This window comes from Salvelinus alpinus, chromosome 7 (genome assembly GCF_045679555.1).
Source record: "Salvelinus alpinus chromosome 7, SLU_Salpinus.1, whole genome shotgun sequence".
Lineage (NCBI taxonomy): Eukaryota > Metazoa > Chordata > Actinopteri > Salmoniformes > Salmonidae > Salvelinus > Salvelinus alpinus.
Genome location: NC_092092.1, coordinates 27,146,359 through 27,171,481, shown reverse-complemented (window position 1 = coordinate 27,171,481; position 25,123 = coordinate 27,146,359). Strand labels below are relative to the sequence as shown.

Genomic DNA, 25,123 nt, shown 5'->3' with positions numbered 1-25,123 from the left:
AACAAGGCATTGTGGCTGGTTACCCAGTGTCCCTCCACCAATGGTCTAGACTGCTCTGGAATGAAGTTTCCCCTAGGAACTGATCTAGGATCAGCTTCTCCAATCCTATTTAACCTTAACCATTGTTGAGGAAAATGCTAAATTGACTTAAGATCAGCGTCTAGGGGCAACTTCACCCTTCTCCGTCTGGCCTAGATCTTGCCACAAGTAGGTCCCAAACTAATACAGGGTCAAATATTTTCTTCATAGGGTGGCGCATAATTGGCCCAGTCATTGTAAATAAGAATTTGTTCATAACTGACTAGTTAAATAAATAAATAAAAAATCTGACCTTGGTGCAACTTCTGCCATGGTGCCATAAAGGCCCTTAGCTCACATAAATGAAGTGCAGTCTTTTTCACCTGGGAGATATGGTCTGTCTCATGGGTGCAGTGTTGCCAACTTAGCGACTTTGTCGCTATATTTAGCGAGTATTCAGACCCCTCTAGCGACACATTTTCAAAAAAGCGACTAATGACAAATCTAGTGACTTTTTCTGGTGTTATTGGAGACTCTGACGTGAAAGCACGTATCGTTCTTACTCTTCTCAACGAGCAGCAGTCCTCACGCAGCAGTCCCTCCCAGCTGCAGTCAGAGCAGGAGATGTTCACCCCTCCGCGTCCAGACTGCAAATGAATCGCGCATGCGCCGCCCTGGCTTACATGAAGAAAAAAAAACAATTAACCTGAATTAGGGCCAGACTAGTTACCATAATTTTCTCACATTGCCATTGACAGTTTTTTCTATTGTCTCTTTTTGGTCCATTTAGATTGTTAATGTAGATTGTATACATAAAAAAACAAACATTTTATGGTTAAAAATGTTCATGTTTTACTGTGATTTGTTGTATGCTCCTAAGTGGACCATAAGGTAAAAAAGCAAACCAAATTAAGAAAACGAAACAATTTTTAAAAATAAAATTAAAAACTAAGTAACTCCGCCAGAGTGTCTCTTTTGGGTCACTTTTGCCGGATAAAGGAGGAGGGTTGGAATTGTGACATAAAAAACAAACAAGAATCGACAGAAGAAAGTTAATTTGTAGTTCTAAACATATTTAGGGTGTTTTTTACTCACTTTTTGTCTCTCCCACGACGTTATTCCTCTCTCTTACAGCTCCATCACAGGTAGCCTAGTGGTTAGAGCGTTGGACTCATAACTGAAAGTTTGCAAGATTGAATCCCCGAGCCGACAAGGTTAAAATCTGTCCTTCTGCCCCTGATCAAGGCAGTTAACCCACTGTTCCTAGGCCGTCATTGAAAATAATTATTTGTTCTAACTGACTTGCCTAGTATAATAAAATAAAAAAACATGCACATTGTCAATTATGCAAATTAGGTGATGGCGTCATTTGGCGACTTTTAGGACAGCTACTTTCCGAGTTTTGCAACACTGCATGGGTGTGCTGCTGATGACACTAGGGCCGCCCTTTAGTTGTCTGCTGTGTGTTGAGAGTAGGCTAGGATATCACATTACAAGGTGAATTTTGAAATGAGCAAAGTGGAGAGATGAGTGTGAGAAACAGTCAAATTCCATAGGACTAGGACATAGAATAACTTTTATGTCAAGTACATTAAATGAGAACAATAACCCGCCAAGGTACTTACAGTTGTATCTTTTTTATTTTTGTTTTCTTCGCCTACAAATCAATGAACACACATTTCAAAGTGCAGAAGAACAACTTCGAAATCTCTAGCCTATCAGCGCGACGCTCCTGTCCGGAAATATATAATCATCCAATCAGCGTTGAACGGCAGAATTTTTAAAACTACCCGCCATGTTGTTGTTATTTTTAGTTAGCTAGCTAACTTGGAAGTCGTTTATCCGAGTACTTCCATCCATAAAGGTTGCTAGATAGTTGGACCGCTAGAACTTGGAAATTACCAATAATAATTATATTTTAAACAGGTAAGAGTGCACATTGATAAAATCCTATGTTGATTAATATTTCTCATAACTAGATAGAGAATATTAAGCGTCAGTGACAAACTGACTGCTGCTAGTAAGCTAGCCAGCTAGTTTGGCTCATCGTTTGCTAACTAACGTTTTCTAAATATACAGCCACACGATAATCAATATGTATTTGTCTGTAAAAACTTGTTAGTAACTATTAGTTTCATGCATTGTATGTATATTTGTCACAGGATCATGGACTCCATGGAAGCTCGTTTCGGCCACATGCGTCAGCGTGACACCAGTGTGGACATGCTGCGGGTGAAGATGTCTCGGAGACGGTCGCAGTCCCAAAAGGAGAACCGAGACAAGGCCCTGAACAGCCGCAGGCAGCTTGACAAACTCCCCGAACTGGAATGCTCTCAACTGGACATGTCTGTTGCTGAACATGTGTCAGTAATTCAGGAAAAAGCACCGAATGCAAAACAAGTGAAAAGTGAGTTTTTGTGTGCTTTTGTTGCCCATTTGTGGATCACTTATTTAGCTACCTAACAGTATTCCCTAGGTAACGTTACTGTAGTCAGGTTAGCTGGCTTGAATATTTTCTTCTCTGAAACTGTGGTGTCAAAAAAAAAAAATGTGCCGGAGCCAACTTCGCCCTCATGCCTCTTCATCCTCCACGCCCACTAATATTATGTAATCCCACACTGATCTATTTTCTCTCCAACTCCCTCATTCTTTTTCTCAGACACTGCAGTGGAGGAGCGAATTAAAAAGCTTGCACGCTACAAAGAGAAGAAGGGGCTTGTGAAGGAGAAAGAGAAGAGGGCAAGGGAGAAGAAGGGGGTGTTTAAGGTTGGGCTGTACCGGCCCCAGCCCCTGGCCCCTCTACTTCAGGCCCCAGCTGCCACTACCAAAGCCATGGTGAGGGGGCACAGCTTAACACTGAGTCTGTATATTGCTGACATATCTATAGATATTATATCCATCGTCCTTGGGAGTCATCGTTCAATCGTTGAGTTGATGATGTACTTGACTCATCACCAGAGGGTGAACTTGATGTGCTCAAAACTCATAGGGTTATAAGAGAGTGGCGGTCGGTGCCTTTTTAAGTTGAGGGAGGACACTTTTTTTATGCACTTGGCCTTATTTCTATTACATCATATTTGCTGACTGTTGTTCATATTCCATTCATCCAGCTCAATGTAAAATGTATAGGTTTAGGCTACAACCTGATAAAACAATTTTCCATATACCCATCATGAGGTTGCTACAGCAGGTCGGGAGAAAATTGAGTAAACCAGACAGTGACACATTCAATACCTCCTTGCACACGTGCCTGTTTCTATCTGATCTGGGGTGTAATCATTAGTCCAACAGTTGCAAACGAGTTTCTATTGGACAAATTCAGGTATGTTTATCCCTGTTTTGTTCTGTTTGCTTCCTTTAAGAAACGTTTAAAAACAGAATCGGCGCAATGAATACACTCCTGATCACCGTAAACACAGTTCACTTTCATAGCAGCCACATACAAACAGCGTAATAATTTGCGCATTGTCTAATTCCTTCGGCAGCTATACGCTCTCCTCTCACCTTTTCCCTTTGCTTGTGGACTTCAGTGCACAATACAACAGCTGCCCGTGACCAGGTCGAAAAAACCTTTCCATACCATAACCGCTAACTGCTACACACAGCTTACATCGTTGTCCCCTAATGTCAGTCAACATAGTTAGCTACTAGAAGTAACGCGTTAATAAACCCACTACAATTGTGCAGTTTAGCAGTTACACCGGCAGGCCACGTTGGCAATAAATTAATAAAACCAAAAGCTTACGTTGACTTAGAAGAGTTCGTGTTGGCTAGCCAGCCCGCAAACATAGCATCCATCTTTGTTTGAGTAGGCTAAACTAGCTAGCTGCATTTGCTAGCTAGGTAAGTGAAAGTGGAGAAAAACTGCAATTACTTATATTGGTGCCTTCAAAAGTATTCACCCCCCTTGGCGTTTTTCCTATTTTGTTGCATTACAACCTGTAATATAAATAGTTTTGGGGGGGATTTCATCTAATGGACATACACAAAATAGTCAAAATTAGTGAAAGGAAAAAAAGAACTTGTTAAAAAGAAAATATGTAAAACTGAAAAGTGGTGAGTGCATTTGTATTCTCCCCCTTCGCTACGAAGCCCCTAAATATGATCTGGTGCAACCAATTATCTTCAGAAGTCACATAATTAGTTAAATAAATGCCACCTGTGTGCAATCTGTGTCACATGATCTCAGTGTGTGTGTATGTATGTGTGTATATATCTATGTGTGTGTGTCTGTTCTGAAAGGCACCTTAGTCTGCAACACCACTGAGCAAGGGGCACCACCAAGCAAGCGGCACTATGAAGACCAAGGAGCTTTCCAAACAGGTCAGGGACAAAGTTGTGGAGTACAGATCAGGGTTGGGTTATAAAAAAACATTGAACATCCCATGGAGCACCAGTAAATCCATTATTAAAAAATGGAAAGAATATGGCACCACAACAAACCTAACAAGAGAGGGCCGCCCACAAAAACTCATGGACCAGGCAAGGAGGGCATTAATCAGAGGCGCAACAAAGACACCAAAGATAACCCTGAAGGAGTTGCAAAACTCTAATCTCTGCTGTGGAGCATCTGTCCATAGGACCACTTTAGGCTGTACACTCCACAGGGCTGGGCTTTACGGAAGTGTGGCCAGAAAAAAAGCCATTGCTTAAATAAAAAAATATGCAAACACGTTTGGTGTTTACCAAAAGGCATGTGGGAGACTCCCCAAACATATGGAAGAAGGTACTCTGGTCAGATGAGACTAAAATTGAGCTTTTTGGCCATTAAGGAAAACACTATGTCTGGCGCAAACCCAATACCTCATCTCCCAGAGAACACCATCTCCACAGTGAAGCATGGTGGTGGCAGCATCATCCAAGATGGCGTAGCAGTCGGATGTGTGTTTTGTCTTGTACCGTCCTGTCCCGTGTAAAAATCGTTTTCCTCGTTTTTTCCCCCCCGTATATATTTTAATCTCACTTTCCATCTACGGACCCTATGTGGTACGGAGCTGCTATTTTTATGTTTTAGAACCGGTACCCCAATCAGAAGCTAACCAGCTAAATAGCTAGTAGTCAGTTAGCCACTGCTAGCGGTCTTCACCGTTAACTCGGACACCAGCCAGCCTCAGCTCGGTCAATACCTGCCAGTCTGCACAGCACGATATCAACCCAGAGCATATCTGCTGACACGGAGCCCCGCCGATCCATCACGACTGGTCTGCCGACGTAATCGTCCGAGGTGGTTTCAACAGGCACTTTCGTTGCGACGACGCCAAAGGCCCATCTGCTAGCCCCGGCCCGCTAGCTGTCTGAATTTCTGTGTCTCCAGCTCGCCTAGCGTAAGCAACTACTGAATCGGCTCCCTGACTCACCTATTGTTACTACTCACCTATGATCACTTGGCTACACATGCCTCTCCCTAATGTCAATATGCCTTGTCTATTGCTGTTTTGGTTAGTGATTTGTCTTATTTCACTGTAGAGCCCCCAGCCCTGCCCAATATGCCTTAGATATCCCTTTTGTCCCACCTCACATATGCGGGGACCTCATCTGGCTTAACTGTTGCCTCTAGAGACAAAACCTCTCATCGTCACAATGCCTAGGTTTACCTCCTGTACTCACATCCTACCATACCCTTGTCTGTACGTTATGCCTTGAATCTATTCTTACGCACCCAGAAACCTGCTCCATTTACTCTCTGTTCCGAACGCAGTAGACGACCAGTTCTTATAGCCTTTAGCCGTACCCTTAGCCTACTCCTCCTAGAGTAGAGGTTAATTTGTTGACTTTTGTAACCGTAAAAGCCTTGGTTTCATGCATGTTAACATCAGAAGCCTCCTCCCTAAGTTTGTTTTATTCACTGTGTTAGCACACATCGCCAAACCTGATGTCCTAGCCGTGTCTGAATCTGGGCTTAGGAAGGCCACCAAAAATCCAGAAATTTCCATCCTCAACTACAACATTTCCCAACAAGATAGAACTGCCAAACGGGGCGGAGTTAGCCTGCAGAGTTCTGTCATACTGACCAGGTCTGTGCACAAACAATTTGAGCTTCTACTTTTAAAAACCACCTTTGAAACAAGTCTCTCATCGTTGCCGCCTGTTATAGACCCCCCTCAGCCCCCAGCTGTGCCCTGGACACCATATGGGAATTGATTGCCCCCCATCTATTTTCAGAACTCGTACTGTTGGGTGACCTAAACTGGGATATGCTTAACACCCCGGCCGTCCAACAATCTAAACTAGATGCCTTCAATCTCACTCAAATTATCAAGGAACCTACCAGGTACATCCCTAAATCTGTAACCATGGGCACCCTCTGGCGATATCATCCTGACCAATTTGCCCTCTAAATACACCTCTGCTCTCTTCAACCAGGATCTCAGCGATCACTGCCTCATTGCCTGCGTCCGTAATGGGTCCGCGGTCAAACGACCACCATCACTGTCAAACGCTCCCTAAAACACTTGAGCGAGCAGGCCTTTCTAATCAACCTGGCCTGGGTATCCTGGAAGGATATTGACCTCATCCTGTCAGTAGAGTATGCCTGGTTGCTCTTTTAAAAGTGCTTTCCTCACCATCTTAAATAAGCATGCCCCGTTCAAAAAATGTAGAACTAAGAACAGATATAGCCCTTGGTTCACCCCAGACTTGACTGCCCTTGACACAAAAACATCCTGTGGCTTTCTGCATTAGCATTGAATAGCCCCCGCGATATGAAACTTTCAGGGAAGTTAGGAACTAATATACACAGTCAGTTAGGAAAGCTAAGGCTAGCTTTTTCTAACAGAAATTTGCATCCTGTAGCACAAACTCCAAAAAGTTCTGGGACACTGTAAAGTCCATGGAGAATAAGAGCACCAGCTGCCCACTGCACTGATGCTAGGAAACACTTTCACCACCGATAAATCCACGATAATTGATTATTTCAATAAGCATTTTTCTACGGATGGCCATGCTTTCCACCTGGCTACCCCTACCCCGACCAACCGCTCTGCACCCCCTGTAGCAACTTGCCCAAGCCCCCCCGCTTCTACTTCACCCAAATCCAGACAGCTGATGTTCTGAAAGAGCTGCAAAATGTGGATCCTTATAAATCAGGTGGGCTAGACAATCTGAACTCTCAATTTCTAAAATTATCCGCCGCAATTGTTGCAACCCCTATTACTAGCCTGATCAACCTCTCTTTCGTATCGTCTGAGATCCCCAAAGATAGGAAGGCTGCCGCGGTCATCCCCCTCTTCAAAGGGGGAGACACTCTAGACCCAAACTGTTACAGATCTATATCTATCCTACCCTGCCTTTCTAAGGTCTTCGAAAGCCAAGTTAACAAACAGATCACCGACCATTTCGAATCCCACCGTACCTTCTCCGCTATGCAATCTGGTTTCAGAGCTGGTCATGGGTCCTAAACGATTTCAGAGCTGGTCAAGGTCCTAAACGATATCATAACCGACATCGATAAAAGACAATACTGTGCAGCCGTATTCATTCACCTGGCCAAGGCTTTCGACTCTGTCAATCACCGCATTCTTATCGGCAGACTCAATAGCCTTGGTTTCTCAAATGACTGCCTCGTCTGCTTCACCAACTACTTCTCAGACAGAGTTCAGTGTGTCAAATTGGAGGGCCTGTTGTCCGGACCTCTGGCAGTCTCTATGGGGGTGCCACAGGTTCAATTCTCGGGCTTACTCTTTTCTCTGTATATATCAATGATGTCGCTCTTGCTGCTGGTGATTCTCTGATCCACCTCTACGCAGACGACACCATTCTGTATACTTCTGGCCCTTCTTTGGACACTGTTAACTAACCTCCAGACGAGCTTCAATGCCATGCAACACTCATTACGTGGCCTCCAACTGCTTTTAAATGCTAGAAAAACTAAATGCATGCTCTTCAACCGATTGCTGTCTGCACCTGTCTGCCTGACTAGCGTCACTACTCTGGATGGTTTTGACTTAGAATATGTGGACAACTACAAATACCTAGGTGTCTGGTTAGACTGTAAACTCTCCTTCCAGTCTCACATTAAGCATCTCCAATCCAAAATTAAATCTAGAATCGGCTTCCATTTCGCAACAAAGCCTCTTTCACTCATGCTGCCAAACATACCCTCGTAAAACTGACTATCCTACTGATCCTTGACTTTGGCAATATCATTTACAAAATAGCCTCTAAAACTCTACTCAGCAAATTGGATGCAGTCTATCACAGTGCCATCCGTTTTGTCACCAAAGCCCCATATACTACCTACCACTGCGACCTGTATCCTCTCGTTGGCTGGCCCTCGCTTCATATTCGTCGCCAAACCCACTGGCTCCAGGTCATCTATAAGTCTTTGCTAGGTAAAGCCCCACCTTATCTCAGCTCACTGGTCACCATAGCAGCACCCACCCATAGCACGCGCTCCAGCAGGTATATTTCACTGGTCGTCCCCAAAGCCAACACTTACTTTGGCCGCCTTTCTTTACAGTTCTCTGCTGCCCATGACTGGAACGAATTGCAAAATCACTGAAGCTAGAGACTTATATCTCCCTCTCTAACTGTAAGCATCAGCTGTCAGAGCAGCTTACCGATCACTGTACCTGTACACATCCAATCTGTAAATGGCACACCCAACTACATCCCCATATTGTTATTTATCTTCTTGCTCTTTTGCACCCGGTATCTCTACTTGCACATCATCATCTGCACATCTATCACTCCAGTGTTAATGCAAAAAAATTATTATTTCACCTCTATGGTCTATTTATTGCCTTTACTTCCTAATCTTCTACATTTGCACACACTGTACATTGTTAGAGGTTTTCGATTGTCTTATATACTGTACGTTTGTTTATGTGTAACTCTGTTGTTTTTGTCGCACTGCTTTGCTTTATGAGAACTTGTTCTCAACTGGCCTACCTGCTTAAATAAAGGTGAAAAAATATGTTTTTCATTGGCAGGGACTGGGAAACTGGTCAGAATTGAAGGAATGATGGATGGCGCTAAATACTGGGAAATTCTTGAGAGGAATTTGTTTCAGTCTTCCAGAGATTTGAGACTTGGACGGAGGTTCACCTTCCAGCAGGAATATGACCCTAAGCATACTGCTAAAACAACACTCGTGGTTTAAGGGGAAACATTTTAAATGTCTTGCAATGGCCTAGTCAAAGCCCAGACTTCAATCCAATTGAGAATCTGTGGTATGACTTAAAGATTGCTGTACACCAGCGGAACCCATCCAACTTGAAGGATCTGGAGCAGTTTTGCACAACTCCCAGTGGCTAGATGTGCGACGCTTCCAGAGACATACCCCAAGAGACTTGCAGATGTTATTGCTGCAAAAGGTTGCTCTACAAAGTATTGACCTTGGGGGATGAATAGTTATGCACTTATAAGTTCCCTTTTTTTTGTCTTATTCCTTGTTTGTTTCACAAGAAAAAATATTTTGCATCTTCAAAGTGGTAAGCATGTTGTGTAAATCAAATGATACAACCCCCCCCCAATTTTTATTTATTTATTTTAATTCCAGGTTGTATGGCAACAAAATAGTAAAAATGGCAAGGAGGTGAATACTTTCACAAGCCGCTGTAGCTAGCGCTGTCTTTCTCTCGCTTCTCCTTAGTTTTGGAAGAAATCAATTTGTTAAACTGTTCAACTGTTGTCTTTCTCTCTGAGGCAACTATTCACCACATTTTATGCAGTGCTAGCTAGCTATAGCTTATGCTTTCAGTAGTAGATTCATTCTCTGATCCTTTGATTGCGTCGACATATCAGTTCATACTGCAAGAGCTCTGATAGGTTGAAGGACGTCCTCCGGAAGTTGTCATAATTACTGTGGAAGGGGGTGAGAACCATGAGCCTCCTAGGTTTTGTATTGAAGTCAATGTACCCAGAGGAGGACGGAAACTAACTGTCCTCCGGCTACACCATGGTGTTGAGGCTGCTGTAGGCCTTTGTTGCAAAACTGTGTGTTTTAATCAATTATTTGGTGACGTGGCTATATTTAGGATAGTTTTATCTAAAAAAATATATCTAAAAAATGATAGCTTTTTTTTTGTTTTGCTATTTTTTTATGAAATTCCCCTTTCTCCTCTGAGGAGCCTCCACTGATATAAGAACAGAACTGGTGTTCTTAAGCCACGTTTATACCTGGTGCTAACATGCGTCCTTTGTCCTGATTGTGTCCACATCCTAATAGTGCCCATATTTGTAGACTGGTGTAGACGATCAAAAGACACATTGTGGTCTGATTTTGATCAGATCTTCCTGACCACCACCGGAGGTAGTCGGGCACGCATTGTCTGTGTATCTCTCAAGTGTAGACTAATCTGGACAGTGACACCATTTAAATCCTCATTATCCTACCTTCAATCATTGACAGCTGGCACAATTGACTTAGGACAGCAATATGTTTTAAAATACATTTTATTTTTGAAAGAATATCTGTCAACTTTGCATACAGGGAGGGACCAGGAAATCTGGTCACAATGTGGGCACAGTGCCTGGATGAGACATTTTACTACCATGTGTAAACCCATTTGAAAATGTGGTAACAATCCGATTGTGGACAAGACCAGGAAAAAGGATGCCAGTTAGCACCAGGTATAAGCAAGGATTTAGTGGTGTTACGTTGTCATAACGTGGCCTTGCCTTTTCCTCTTACCAGGCAACAACGGCAGTGGTCCAGCCCCAATCCACCAGAGTGACGCGCTCAACCATGAGGCAGCAGTCCCCCAAGGTGATAAAAAAAAAAAAAACTACAAAGTCTGCATTTTGTTCTGCACATATTTTATATAAGATTTTCTATTCGATTATTTAGTCAATAACTATAATAGCAGCTTTTTGGAATAACCATATAATTGACAAAATGCTGTATTTTCTCTGTTCCATTGACCTAGGCACCACAGACTGTTGACACTGTCCCTGCTTCAAGAAAAGGTTGTTGTTTTTACCCCCACTTTAACTCAAACTATTTCCCACCCTATATAATCATTGAATGGTGTGCTTAATTCAACACCTGTATGTACTGACTGCTAACCCCTTAACTTGACCTGGTTCTGTCTTAGTTGAACCAGCTGTGGTCAGGTCAACCAGGAGAACCAAGATCACTATAGGTAACACTTCTAACCATGACAATAATCTGTCAGCTGTTCTATACATTACGCCCCAAACATTTTGTTTAGCCAATTATTTAACCCCGATAAACTTCCTTGACTTGTAACATAACTCTTCTTTTTCCACTTTCCTGCAAATGAACCAGTTGTCAGAGCCCCATCCACAAGGTCAGCTAACAGGCCTTTGGTCTCTGTGGCCCCTGTGGCAAAGGACAAACCTGCTGCAGCTCCCAAGACCAGATCAAATGCCAAGCAGTCTGCAGCACCACCTGTTGGCAGAGGGAGGAACACCAGGGGTGAGCTTTGGCAGCTGACATCCCACGCTTCATATGCATTATTCCTCTACAACATTTTATGTGGTTTACCCCATTTTTTTATTTCTGCATAAAAAAAAATTAAAAGTACATTTTGACATTCTTTAGGAAATACTGAAAGCAATACGCAAGCTGCTGTAAAAGTGAAAAAGCCAGTGGAGGAGCCCAGGGCTGCTAGCCCCCCACCACCCAGTGTAAAGGAGGAGAAGATGGTAGCCCCTGCTGATCCAGAACCTGTCCCAGCCCAGGCCTCCTCCCTCCTCCCTTCAGCCCCTACCCTGTCCTCCTTCGCTCCTCAGGGCTTTGTGTTCCAGGCTCCAGCAGGCCTGTCCACCTTCAAGCCCACCCCTCTCACCCCCCGCTCTGCAGACTCCTTCTTCAAACCAAGGTAACACATTGTGGGTTTCTCCACTCTTCTTTGATCAGTCTGTATCCCTCTAACATATTTTAGATTCCCTTGTAATATTTATTAGGTGCATTACAGATGCATATTTGAAAACATATTGTCATTTTCTATGTTTTAAATCTTCATCCTCCTCTCTGCAGTGTCCCTGCCTTTGTACTACCACCTGTGCCACTCTGGCTCTCTGACTTGGTGCCCAAAATGGAGCTCAGTGCTCCCTCTCCTGCCAAGTCCCCTGTTCAATCCACGCCTTCTCCTACTCTGGCCCCTCAGTGTCCCCAGGAACCAGAGCATGATGTGCCCTACTTTAGGTGAGGGTTACATTTTAGCTGACAAACTATCATGCATATTATATGAAACCAAGTCAACAGCGAAGTTCCTGACCTAGACAAGTGTTGTATCGTGTGATATGTGAATGTCTGTGTCTGTCAGGTTGGTGGTGGTCAGTGAGACCGAGAGACTGAAAGCATTTTGTCAGCAGTGGGAGCCCAGGGTGGATGATGCCTCTATCCCTGAAGAGAGTGAGTGACTTCATGTCTTTTAACCATCTTAAGTGGTAAATTTAGATTTCTATTAGCGAAATGCAACCTACAACATTTCCTCAATGTTTATATCCATCCCTTTGTGAAGTGCGTGACCGTATGCGTACTGCGGTGGGGCAGGCCAGGCTGCTGATGAAGGAGAGGTTTGGTCAGTTCTCTGGCCTGGTGGATGACTGTGAGCTTGGCAGAGGAGAGAAGATCACCACATGCACCGACTTGCAAGGCTTCTGGGACATGGTCTACTACCAGGTGGGTTAGTGACTAGGAGGACATGGTCTACTACCAGGTGGGTTAGTGACTAGGAGGACATGGTCTACTACCAGGTGGGTTAGTGACTAGGAGGACATGGTCTACTACCAGGTGGGTTAGTGACTAGGAGGACATGGTCTACTACCAGGTGGGATAGTGACTAGGAGGACATGGTCTACTACCAGGTGGGTTAGTGACTAGGAGGACATGGTCTACTACCAGGTGGGTTAGTGACTAGGAGGACATGGTCTACTACCAGGTGGGTTAGTGACTAGGAGGACATGGTCTACTACCAGGTGGGATAGTGACTAGGAGGACATGGTCTACTACCAGGTGGGTTAGTGACTAGGAGGACATGGTCTACTACCAGGTGGGTTAGTGACTAGGAGGACATGGTCTACTACCAGGTGGGATAGTGACTAGGAGGACATGGTCTACTACCAGGTGGGATAGTGACTAGGAGGACATGGTCTACTACCAGGTGGGTTAGTGACTAGGAGGACATGGTCTACTACCAGGTGGGTTAGTGACTAGGAGGACATGGTCTACTACCAGGTGGGTTAGTGACTAGGAGGACATGGTCTACTACCAGGTGGGATAGTGACTAGGAGGACATGGTCTACTACCAGGTGGGTTAGTGACTAGGAGGACATGGTCTACTACCAGGTAGGTTAGTGACTAGGAGGACATGGTCTACTACCAGGTGGGTTAGTGACTAGGAGGACATGGTCTACTACCAGGTGGGATAGTGACTAGGAGGACATGGTCTACTACCAGGTGGGATAGTGACTAGGAGGACATGGTCTACTACCAGGTGGGTTAGTGACTAGGAGGACATGGTCTACTACCAGGTGGGTTAGTGACTAGGAGGACATGGTCTACTACCAGGTGGGATAGTGACTAGGAGGACATGGTCTACTACCAGGTGGGTTAGTGACTAGGAGGACATAGTCTACTACCAGGTGGGATAGTGACTAGGAGGACATGGTCTACTACCAGGTGGGATAGTGACTAGGAGGACATGGTCTACTACCAGGTGGGTTAGTGACTAGGAGGACATGGTCTACTACCAGGTGGGATAGTGACTAGGAGGACATGGTCTACTACCAGGTGGGATAGTGACTAGGAGGACATGGTCTGCTACTGTGTGTGTGTGTAGAATTAGATGAACAGACACGGGTGGTTAGTCTGTTTATGCTTGACTGCTACCTCTAGGAAGAATTACCACCTAGATTGGTACAGCATTCTAAAAGGTTGAAAATGTGGATGCAAGCTTTCTAAAAAGGCACCCCCTCTTCTTTCCTCGCTCACCTTGTTCGACTCTTCCTCTTTCAGGTAGAAGACGTGAACAAGAAGTTTGGTGCTCTGAAGGAAGCAGAGTCTAAGGGTTGGCAGGAGGAGAGAAAGCCCCCACCACGACAGAGGAAGGTGGTCAAGAAGCCGGCCTCTGCTCCGGTGGCTAAGCCTGTCGGTGGTGCTGCCGCCAAGTCTCGTCTGGCTGCCATCAAGGCTGCTATTAAGGTCAAGCGGCAGGCTGCAGAGGCAGAGAAGGCAGTCCAGGCTGCAGGGCCAGGCAGTGCTGTTGACGACCCTGCTCCAGCTCCTCAGGACCCCCAGGCAGAGACCTTGGCCCCAGAGTCACCGGTGGTGGTGTTCCAGGGAGGCTTCTTCCAGGTGGAGAGTCCCGCCAAACTCACAGGTGAGAGTCATACTTCTGCTGTTCTTCACCCACGCTTCCCCTCAACTGCTGTGATGCACATAGATATGGATGGAGGCAGAGGAAGATGCATAGAATGGCATGCTGAAAGGACGGAGGGTTAGCTCGGGCCTGGAAGACCGCTGACATCTCCCTCTGTCAGTGTTAAAGGTACCAACTAGTGAGGGAGTTGGGAATTTACTGACTGCTGTATTGTCTCTGTCTTTCTAGGCTTTGTGAGGAGATCAACCCGTGTAGCTGCCAGGCCGCCTCAGGCATCTCCCTGCTCTGTCACCAAGTTCTCCACCCCCGTCAGAACCCTCCATTCCAACGCTGCTGCAGCTGCACAACCCTCTACTCTCCCCCGCCTCACCCCTGCTCGCTCCACCCTCACCCCTGCTCGCTCCACCCTCACCCCTGCTTTCTCCTCCCTCACCCCTGCCTGCTCCAGGCTCTCCCCTACCCGTCTGTCTGATGGCACCCCACTCTGCACCCTGGCCCCCGCCCAGAATAGCCCCACCAGAGTCTCTCTCTGCTTCTCACCAGTCAAGGAAGCTTTGATAGACGCCCAGTCAGAGGAAGTCCCCAGCTACCAACCAGAGCTAGTCTCGGTCCAGAATGAAGTCACTCCTGACCAACCAGAGCCCAAGAGCACGCAGGAAGCTTGTGACCAATCGGAGGTTGTTACAGCACCCACTGTTTGCCATGAGGAGCACATTGAGAGTTGTGAGTCTGAGAAAATGAGCCAATCGCCATCCAACACACAACAGCTGACCTATGACGAAATGCCCCAAGAAGCCTTCAGCCAATCGGTGTTGGCCACAGAGGAGCCCAACCAATCGGAGCTCCTGGCCATGCCTGAAGTGAGCAGCACTGTGGCTACCCACTCGATCCTATCCTCTCCCTCACTCCAGGACAGAGAAGAAGATTTAGAGGCCTACGATATCAGCCTACCCATCTCACCAAGGCTTCCCCTCTCTCCCTCACTGCCCCACACTCCCACCCATGGAGCAGAGTTCTCCCCAGTCAGGAGCCCTGCCTTCAGCTTCACCCTCTCCTCCAACCCAGCCAGGCCAAAACCTACCGAGGACAGCCTATCTCCCCTCTCCTCACCCTGCCTGGTGCCCTCCTCTCCCTGCCTGGTGCCCTCCTCTCCTACTGTCCAGGTCTCCCTCAGCGTTCCAGCTACTGCCGACGTGACAGTGACTCCAAATACTTATATCACTGAGGTAAGTGTTTTGGCAAAGGAGATACTGGTGTGTGAGTATATAAACTCAGCAAAAAAAGAAACGTCCTCACTGTCAACTGCGTTTATTTTCAGCAAACTTAACATGTGTAAATATTTTTATGAACATAAGATTCAACAACAGACATAAACTGAACAGTCACATGTCTGTGGAACTTAACAGAAATGGAATAATGTGTCCCTGAACAAAGAGGGGGTCAAAATCAAAAGTAACAGTCGGTATCTGGTGTGGCCACCAGCTGCATTAAGTACTGCAGTGCATCTCCTCCGCATGGACTGCACCAGATTTGCTGTGAGATGTTACCCCACTCTTTCACCAAGGCACCTGCAAGTTCCCGGACATTTCTGGGGGGGAATGGCCCTAGCCCTCACCCTCCGATCCAACAGGTCCCAGACGTGCTCAATGGGATTGAAATTTGGGCTCTTCGCTTGCCATGGCAGAACACTGACATTCCTGTCTTGCAGGAAATCACACACAGAACAAGCAGTATGGCTGGTGGCATTGTCAGGATGAGTCTGCAGGGAGGGTACCACATGAAGGAGGTCTTCCCTGTAATGCACAGCGTTGAGACTGAGCATGTCATTGCAGGCAGTCTGATGCTGTGACACACCGCCCCAGACCATGACGGACCCTCCACCTCCAAATCGATTCCGCTCCAGAGTACAGGCCTCGGTGTAACGCTCATTCCTTTGAAGATAAACGCGAATCCGACCATCACCCCTGGTGAGACAAAACCGCGACTCGTCAGTGAAGAGCACTTTTTGCCAGTCCTGTCTGGTCCAGCGACGGTGGGTTTGTGCCCATAGGCGACGTTGTTGCCGGTGATGTCTGTTGAGGACCTGCCTTACAACAGGCCTGTAAGTCCCCAGTCCAGCCTCTCTCAACCTGTACCTGTCCCGCAGGTGTGGTGTTCAGATGTACCGATCCTGTGCAGGTGTTACACGTGGTCTGTCACTGTGAGGACGATCAGCTGTCCGTCCTGTCTCCCTGTAGTTCTGTCTTAGGCGTTTCACAGTACGGACATTGCTATTTATTGCCGTGGTCACATCTGCAGTCCTCATGCCTCCTTGCAGCATGCCTAAGGCATGTTCACGCAGATGAGCAGGGATCCTGGGCATCTTTCTTTTGCTGTTTTTCAGAGTCAGTAGAAAGGCCTCTTTGGTGTCCTAAGTTTTCATAACTGTGACCTTAATTGCCTACCGTCTGTAAGCTGTTAGTGTCTTAACGACCGTTCCACAGGTGCATGTTAATTGTTTATGGTTCATTGAACAAGCATGGAGAACAGTTGTTAAAACCCTTTACAATGAAGATCTGTGAAGTTATTTGGATTTTTACTAATTGTCTTTGAAAGACGGGGTCCTGAAAAAGGGACATTTATATATATATATATATCTGTGTGTGTGTGTACACCCCTTCAAATTAGTGGATTCAGCTATTTCAGCCACAGCTGTTGCTGATCGGAGTATAACATTTATCAAACAGCAATGGAATCTCCATAGACAAATATTGGCAGTAGAGCTGAGTGACTTTCAACGTGGCATCGTCATAGGATGCCACTTTTCCCACAAGTCAGTTTGTCAAATTTCTGCCCTGCTAGAGCTGCCTTAGTCAACTGTAAGTGCTGTTATTGTGAAGTGGAAATGTCTAGGAGCAACAACAGCTCAACCACAAAGGGGTAGGCCACACAAGCTCACAGAAGCACGTAATAATAGTCTGTCCTCAGTTGCAACACTCACTACCAAGTTCCAAACTGCCTCTGGAAGCAACGTCAGCACAAGAACTGTTCATCGGGAGCTTCATGAAATGGGTTTCCGTGGCTGAGCAGTCTTAGTCTTTGTGCGGACAAAGACTAAGATCATTTTGCCAAATACCAAGAGTGGTGTAAAGCTCGCTGCTATTGGACTCTGGGGCAGTGGAAATGCCTTCTCTGGAGTGATGAATCACGTTTCACCATCTGGCAGTCCGACGGAAGAATCTCGGTTTGGCGGATGCTTGGAGAACACTACCTGCCCGAATTTATATTGGCAACCTTGAAGTTTGGTGTAGGAGGAATAATGTTCTAGGGCCGGTTTTCATGGTTCAGGCTAGGCCCCATAGTTCTAGTGAAGGGAAATCTTAACACTGAAGCATACAATGACATTCTAGATGGTTCTGTGCTGCCAACTTTGTTGAAAAAGAGTTTGGGGAAGGCCATTTCCTGTTTCAGCATGACAATGCCCCCATGCACAAAGTGAGGTCCATACAGAAATTGTTTGTTGAGATCGGTGTGGACAAACTGGCCTACACAGAGCCCTGACATCGACCCCCCCCCCCCCATCGAACACCTTTTGGATGAATTGGTACGCAGACTGCGAGCCAGGCCTAATCGCCCAACATCAGTGCCAGACCTTACTCATGCTCTTGTGGCTGAATGGAAGCAAGTGCCCGCAGCAATGATCCAAAACCAGTGGAAAGCCTTCCCTGGAGGCTGTTATAGCAGCAAATGGGGGAACAACTCCATATTAATGCTCATGATTTAGGAATGAGATGTTTGAGCAGGAGGCCACACTTTTGGTCATGTAGTTGAGCTGAGCATCTCTTAATGTATGACCGGCAATAGGTAATTGTTTTCTCTAAATACACTAGAGTTTTCTGGGATTGGAGTTTGAGCGCTACCTCCAGCCTGTAGCAAGCTGCAACCTGTCACCACGGGAGCTGGCTGTTGACGAGGAGATGCTGTCGCCCATGGCGATAGACGTAGAAATGGAGAGTCCGATGGCTCAGTCTGGAGAGCCCACTTGGGAGGAAGCGTCGTCTCCCACAGGTAAGTGTGTGTGTTCACCTGGGTTTTGACACTTGGATAGGCTTTGACCTGGATATTTGTATTCTTTATGGTGGATTTGTTTTTTTCAATCAAGTCATTTTTGTATTCCCTCCTCACTCCCATCACAGCGTTTCCCAGTTTGGCACAAATGTTCACCCCACGGACCACAAAGGTTAACTTCCTTGTTTTACCCTCTTCTTTCTCGCATGTATAAAGTATGATTTCATTTGGTGTTGGATCACTTTTCACTTTGGTGATCTGAAAACCGTATTTGTACTATTAGGCATGCATTCTTCTCAATTCATCAACTGACCCATGCTGTCCCCACTTCATTCTCCTAAATCTCTTCTCTCTCCTCCAGCCAGTTGAGTCGGACATGTTGCTGTTCACCCCTGATCAGATGGACAGAGTGAGACAGTCAATGTGCCCCAGTGACCTCATGTCATTCACACCTCCATCTAATAGATAGACCGATTTGCTTAACTGCCGTTTTTTCCCCCTCCATTTCGCTCTAGAGACTTGTTTTTAGTCTCTCAAAGAAAATAATTTGTTTATATGCATTGTTACTTTTTTCTAAACTCCTCTAATTGTCAGAAAAGTGTTTTTATGTAACTTCAACAGATTTTCAAGAATTTTCCTGAAATGTTTTGTGCTATGTCTACTACAACTTTTTTATTGAAATACCAAAAAGGGTCCAGGTAGTGTTTCCTAACTTAAGCACATTTTCTATGGTGCCCAGGTGTGTGCAGTAAAAATAAAACGTAATCAAGAGTTTATATATAGCCTAAATTCTTCTATGTTGAATATGCATGCTGAAAAACCTTTTGGTTTGTGTAAATAAAATGTTGATTCTTCTAATTGGCCTTCAACAGACTTCTTTTTTTAAAGGGTTCCTCTCTTTCAAGCACTATTGAAGCAACGCTGCAACGTGTTATATTTTACAGTGAAGGCTGCAGCAGGAGCTAACTGGTTTGTCAGTGCCTCTTTCTACAACTATAGCATCTATACCAAACAATGACTGTGAATCATGAAACAATACTCCCACCTATGTAATTCTGATAATTATTTTATTATCAGAAGAATTGTGTGAAATGCATGTTAACATAGAGGACTGTTATGATTTGATAGACCATGATCTGAAAATGTCTGTTTTTAATCTGCCACTAGCAAACAGGTCTTACAGTCCTATCTATCCCAAACTCCAGGGTGATCTGGGTAGTCTATTTCCTCTTAGCTGCTGCAGGCAGGCGACTGTTTGGTGAAGACCACAGAGGTGGTGGAGGCCACAGTTGTCTCAGCCACCGGAGACAGGTTAAGGTCACCCTCGGTCCCGTGTGGCTCAGTTGGTAGAGCATGGCGCTTGCAACGCCAGGGTTGTGGGTTCATTCCCCACGGGGGGACCAGGATGAATATGTATGAACTTTCCAATTTGTAAGTCGCTCTGGATAAGAGCGTCAGCTAAATGACTTAAATGTTAAATGTTTGCCTTGCTCCTCCCTCCATCTCTCCTCTGCCTCCCACAGATTCCTCAACCTGGAAAAAGGACAGTTTTATAAATGATTTATTTGTCATTGAGTTACCATGAAGAGCTTGTGTTGGACCAGAGTTTGACATCAGCATTCATGGTGCACACCAAGGCCAGATTTCCTAGACTGAAAGCACTTCCAAAGGGTTCTCCGGGTTTTAATCTTGGGACATTTGACTGTCCCTTAGGGTGTGGGGGTTAGGATTCAAACTGGATCAAGGGACCTCTTCATCATGTCTATCAGTACCTGGCGTCTTCCTTAGCCAGAGCGATGCAGGGCTAGTGCAGTCTGCGTCAGCCTCTCGTCCTGCACCTCCCTTCTCAGCTCCAGGCTGTACTCTGACTCCCCTCTGGGCCCAGCTCAGTGTCCGCAGGACAGGAAGTCTTCCCTGCTCGTCCTGCTCCACTCCTCTTCAACAGGCTCGGGTTAGGACACACAGCAGGAGTGAGATTGGCATGAGCACACCATAGAAAAATGTTATAATTAGAAGATACATCTGTATGAAATAGTATTTCTGAGGCTGAATCCCAAATCCCCCTCGCCCCTACATTTGGCGTTCACCATATGCACAAGTGTCCCAAAGCTGAGGGAGTGAAAATTGAGGGTGTAGGAGAAAATTAGACCCTCCAATAGCACCTTCGACCATGCCAGCAAGGCTGCAGGCTCCAGAGCGACGTGGTATCCCAACAAGCAAAGTGATAAGTTTGTGCAGTTTCATACAGAAGAATGGAGGTATGCCTAATGTATATCCCACGTGCATAAAAAAAAGATTTCACAGCTTTACACATAACAAATGGAATACCGCCCAAATTAAATGTTTAACTGTTAGATGTTTATATCTTGTAAAATGACGGGGAATTTGAATTTCATGTTATTATTTGAATGTGGAACAAATTGCATAACTTAAGTCATGAGTCCTGAAGTTGATGCATTTATTGATCCCCTCACCACTCAAAGTTTCATCAACACATGACAAGAGGGCCCTCTGAGCGAGTTGCTATGGGTGAAGGGGTGGTTGGGGATGAACCGTGATTTTCGGAGGTCATCAAATTAGTTGTGTAATATACTTGTGTGTAATCTACCTGTGCTGGGGGGATGATCACGGGGAGGGTGATGTGACTCTAGCTTCCACTGCTGATATAGGTGGGGCTACCATGGTGATCCCTGAGTCCTCAGTGTCTGATGAGTGGGTTGCTGACCCACCACCTGAAACACAGGAATACACTTTCAACAATACCGCGAAGACGTGACCAGCTAAACAATGTAAATTGGGCTATACGGATATGTGGGTACAGTAAAAGATGACCCCTCAACCGGTCTGTGATTTGAGGTTGCCTGCTGCATTGAGACTGGGGTCCACCTCTTCAGGTGTAGACAGCTGGAGACTCCTTGGATTTACCCATCTGGGTAGAAAAATATTATTGATTGAATAATTTTTGGACATGGGTTTGTCTCAATTGCTAGAATTTGCCATGTGAGATTACCTATAAATGTGGCATTTGACTGAAAGCTGATTATACCAATCAGCCTTCCACAAGCTTCCCACAATAAGTTGAGTGAATTTTGTCCCATTCCTCCTGACAGAGCTGGTGTAACTGAGTCAGGTTTGTAGGCCTCGTTGCTCGCACACGCTTTTTCAGTTCTGCCCACAAATGCTCTATAGGATTGAGGTCAGGGCTTTGTGATGGCCACCCCAATACCTTGACTTTGTTGTCCTTAAGCCATTTTGCCACAACTTTGGAAGTATGCTTGGGGTCATTGTCCATTTGGAAGACACATTTGCGACCAAGCTTTAACTTCCTGACTGATGTCTTGAGATGTTGCTTCAATATATCCACCAAAGTTTCCTCCCTCATGATTCTATCTATTTTGTGAAATGCACCAGTCCCTCCTGCAGCGAAGCACCCCCACAACATGATGCTGCCACCCTCGTGCTTCACGGTTGGGATGGTGTTATTTGGCTTGCAAGCCTCCCCCTTTTTCCTCCAAGCATAATGATGGTCATTATGGCCAAACAGTTCTATTTTTGTTTCATCAGACCAGAAAAGTGCAATCTTTGTCCCCATGTGCAGTTGCAAACCGTAGTCTGGCTTCTTTATGGCGGTTTTGGAGCAGTGGCTTCTTCCTTGCTGAGCGGCCTTTCAGGTTATGTCGATATAGGACTCGTTTTACTGTGGATATAGATTATTTTGTACCTGTTTCCTCCAGCATCTTCACAAGGTCCTTTGCTGTTGTTCTGGAATTGATTTGCACTTTTCGCACGAAAGTACGTTCATCTCTAGGAGACAGAACGCGTGAATTATAAGTGAAATAATCTGTCTGTAAACAATTGTTGGAAAAATTACTTGCGTCATGCACAAAGTACATGTCCTAACCGACTTGCCAAAACTAGTTTGTTCACAAGAAATTTGTGGAGTGGTTGAAAAACGAGTTTTAATGACTCCAACCTAAGTGTATGTAAACTTCTGACTTCAACTGTATTTTCAGAGGGACTTGGTGTGCTTACCGTCCTCAGAACGGGGGAGTGTGTGTTTTTATCCCACTCAGATCAGGGGTGTTTGAACCTTCCAGGCAAAACGCGGGGAACTCTGCCGTGTGGTCGTCCACAAGCTCCCCTTCAAATATGCGCCCATTTTTTACAATAAACTTTAACCAGAATGTTCAAAGAGATCTTATTTCCACTCCACATTAACATCTACTCAATTAGAATGATTGCTCTATGGAAGTAGGAAGTGTTTTTTTCCCCTTCACCTGTCCATGTTTTTTGTTGTCCTTCCACTCTCTTTTGTCAAGAGCCCGCGGCTGTAGTAGAAGCTGCCATGGGCATGCCTCAGCCCCTGGACAAAGTCTCCAGTGTACTCATTCCTCAGGGGGTACTGAGAGCCAGGCACTCTCCTCAGGAATCATGTGTGGATCCCCTGTCCATGCTTAGAGAGAGAGGAGGATTTACCAGTCATTTATCAGTTTTACGTGAAGTTACACTAACCATGTCTTTCTCAAAGCAAAATAATGGGTTTATTCATCTATCATGTCATGGCAGATGGGGATGATATGGTTTAAACTACCTGGACCCCATTCTCCCATATCCCTCTGTACTGCTGACCCAGCTGCAGCCACTTCCTCTTGCCTTCTCCATGTCTCACATTATTCCTCCACTGGCCCTCATACAAGTTCCCAGATGGGTACCTTTGGCAGCAGAGAGAACACATGCAAGGTGTACGACACTGATATAATTTAAACATAAGAACACATTTGATGGGAGCTCATTCATGTGTAACACAGTCTAAACAGAAGTTCACCTACCATCGGCCTCCCCATCCCTCTCTGTTACTGTTCACCCAGTCTCCTTCATACCAGGACGTCACTTCCTGGTTATAGTATATTGCACCCTAATAAACAAACAAATACTGTAAATTAAGCAATAAGCCCGCATTAAAAAGGCAGCGGAAGAGGTGCAGGTTTATTTGACTTGCTCAAGAATTCAACAGGATCATACCTTTCTGTGTCTTTTGCCGTGATGCCACTATGTATATTACTGAGGTAGTAGCACCTCTGTATGTTCCCACACCATGGCGGATTCCACTGCACACCTCTCCCTCATAACACCTACTGTCCAGCCAGGTGTATTTCCCATGACCCATAGGCACATTTAATGCAAACTCCCCTGTCAAATGATGAGAATCAATGGTTCACAGATCACATCTGTAGTATAAGAATAACTAAGAAATTCTGTATCTCCTAAAGGTGGTGGACCAAAATAGATCATATTTCACTCCATCTTCCCAGGTGTACACACCATGTCCATGCATAAATCCTTCTGAAAACATACCCTTTGGAAGAAAATCCTTCTGAAAACATACCCTTTGGAAGAAAATCCTTCTGAAAACATACCCTTTGGAAGAAAATCCTTCTGAAAACATACCCTTTGGAAGAAAATCCTTCTGAAAACATACCCTTTGGAAGAAAAACCTTCTGAAAACATACCCTTTGGAAGAAAAACAAAGCTTATTGATTTGATGTCATGTTTGCTATTTAATTTTAGGCATCATGTAATGTAATGCATCTTTCTGACTTAGATTCTGTGGACATCTACAAATGCCTAGGTGTCTGGTTAGACTGTAAACTCTCCTTCCAGACTCACATTAAGCATCTCCAATCCAAAGTTAAATCTAGAATCGGCTTCCTATTTCACAACAAAGCATCCTTCACTCATGTTGCCAAACATACCCTCGTAAAACTGACTATCCTGCAGATCCTTGACTTCGGCGATGTAATTTACAAAATAGCCTCCAACACTCTACTCAGCAAATTGGATGCAGTCTATCACAGAGCCATCTGTTTTGTCACCAAAGCCCCATATACTACCCACCACTGTGACCTGTATGCTCTCGTTGGCTGGGCCTCGCTTCATACTCGTCGCCAAACCCACTGGCTCCAGGTCATCTATAAGTCTTTGCAAGGTAAAGCACCACCTTATCTCAGCTCACTGGTCACCATAGCAGCACCCACCCGTAGCACGCGCTCCAGCAGGTATATTTCACTGGTCACCCCCCCAAAGCCAATTCCTCCTTTGGCTGCCTTTCCTTCCAGTTCTCTGCTGCCAATGACTTTAACAAATTGCAAAAATCACTGAAGACTCATATATCCGTCACTAACTTTAAGCACCAGCTGTCAGAGTAGCTCACAGATCACTGCACCTGTACATAGCCCATCTGTAAATACCAACTACCTCATCCCCATACATTTTTTTTTTGCTCCTTTGCATCCCAGTATCTCTACTTGCACATTCATCTTCTGCACATCTATCACTCCAGTGTTTAAATTGCTAAATTGTAATTATTTTGCCACTATGGCCTATTTATTGCCTTACCTCCCTTATTTTACCTCATTTGCACACGCTGTACATATACTTTTTTTCTATTGTGTTATTGACTGTGTGTTTGTTTATTCCATGTGTAACTCTGTGTTGTTGTTTGTGTCGCACTGCTTTGCTTTTTCTTGGCCAGGTCACAGTTGTAAATGAGAACTTGTTCTCAACTAGCCTACCTGGTTAAATAAAGGTGAAATAAACAAAAATATTTAAAAGATCTTATATCCTGAACAAAAATATAAATGCAACATGCAACAATTTCAAAGATTTTACTGAGTTACACTTCAAAGAAGGAAATCAGTCAATGGAAATAAATTAGGTCCTAATCTATGGATTTCACAACTGTGCAGTAGCGCAACCATGGGTGGGCC

The 25,123-nt window shown here is 45.1% G+C and overlaps 1 protein-coding gene across 3 annotated transcripts; it reads left to right on the top strand.

Moving 5' to 3' along the window:
• Nucleotides 1–1,475: 1,475 nt before the first annotated feature.
• On the top strand, nt 1,476–19,214 carry LOC139580713 (disks large-associated protein 5-like). 3 transcript variants are annotated; one of them, XM_071409651.1, is made up of 16 exons: nt 1,478–1,944; nt 2,181–2,425; nt 2,678–2,853; nt 10,655–10,726; nt 10,887–10,926; nt 11,055–11,102; nt 11,249–11,398; nt 11,525–11,804; nt 11,963–12,130; nt 12,252–12,340; nt 12,450–12,610; nt 13,946–14,309; nt 14,538–15,535; nt 18,179–18,356; nt 18,485–18,528; nt 18,718–19,214. In XM_071409651.1, exons 2-16 carry the CDS (start codon nt 2,185–2,187, stop codon nt 18,823–18,825), a joined length of 3,117 nt encoding a protein of 1,038 aa, XP_071265752.1. In that variant the 5' UTR covers nt 1,478–1,944; nt 2,181–2,184; the 3' UTR covers nt 18,826–19,214. The 3 variants fall into 3 exon arrangements, with proteins under 3 accessions (XP_071265753.1, XP_071265752.1, XP_071265751.1); XM_071409650.1 differs by having other exon boundaries at nt 11,055–11,104; nt 11,242–11,398; XM_071409652.1 differs by lacking the exon at nt 18,485–18,528 and having other exon boundaries at nt 1,476–1,944; nt 11,055–11,104; nt 11,242–11,398.
• The last annotated feature ends 5,909 nt before the right edge of the window (nt 19,215–25,123 follow it).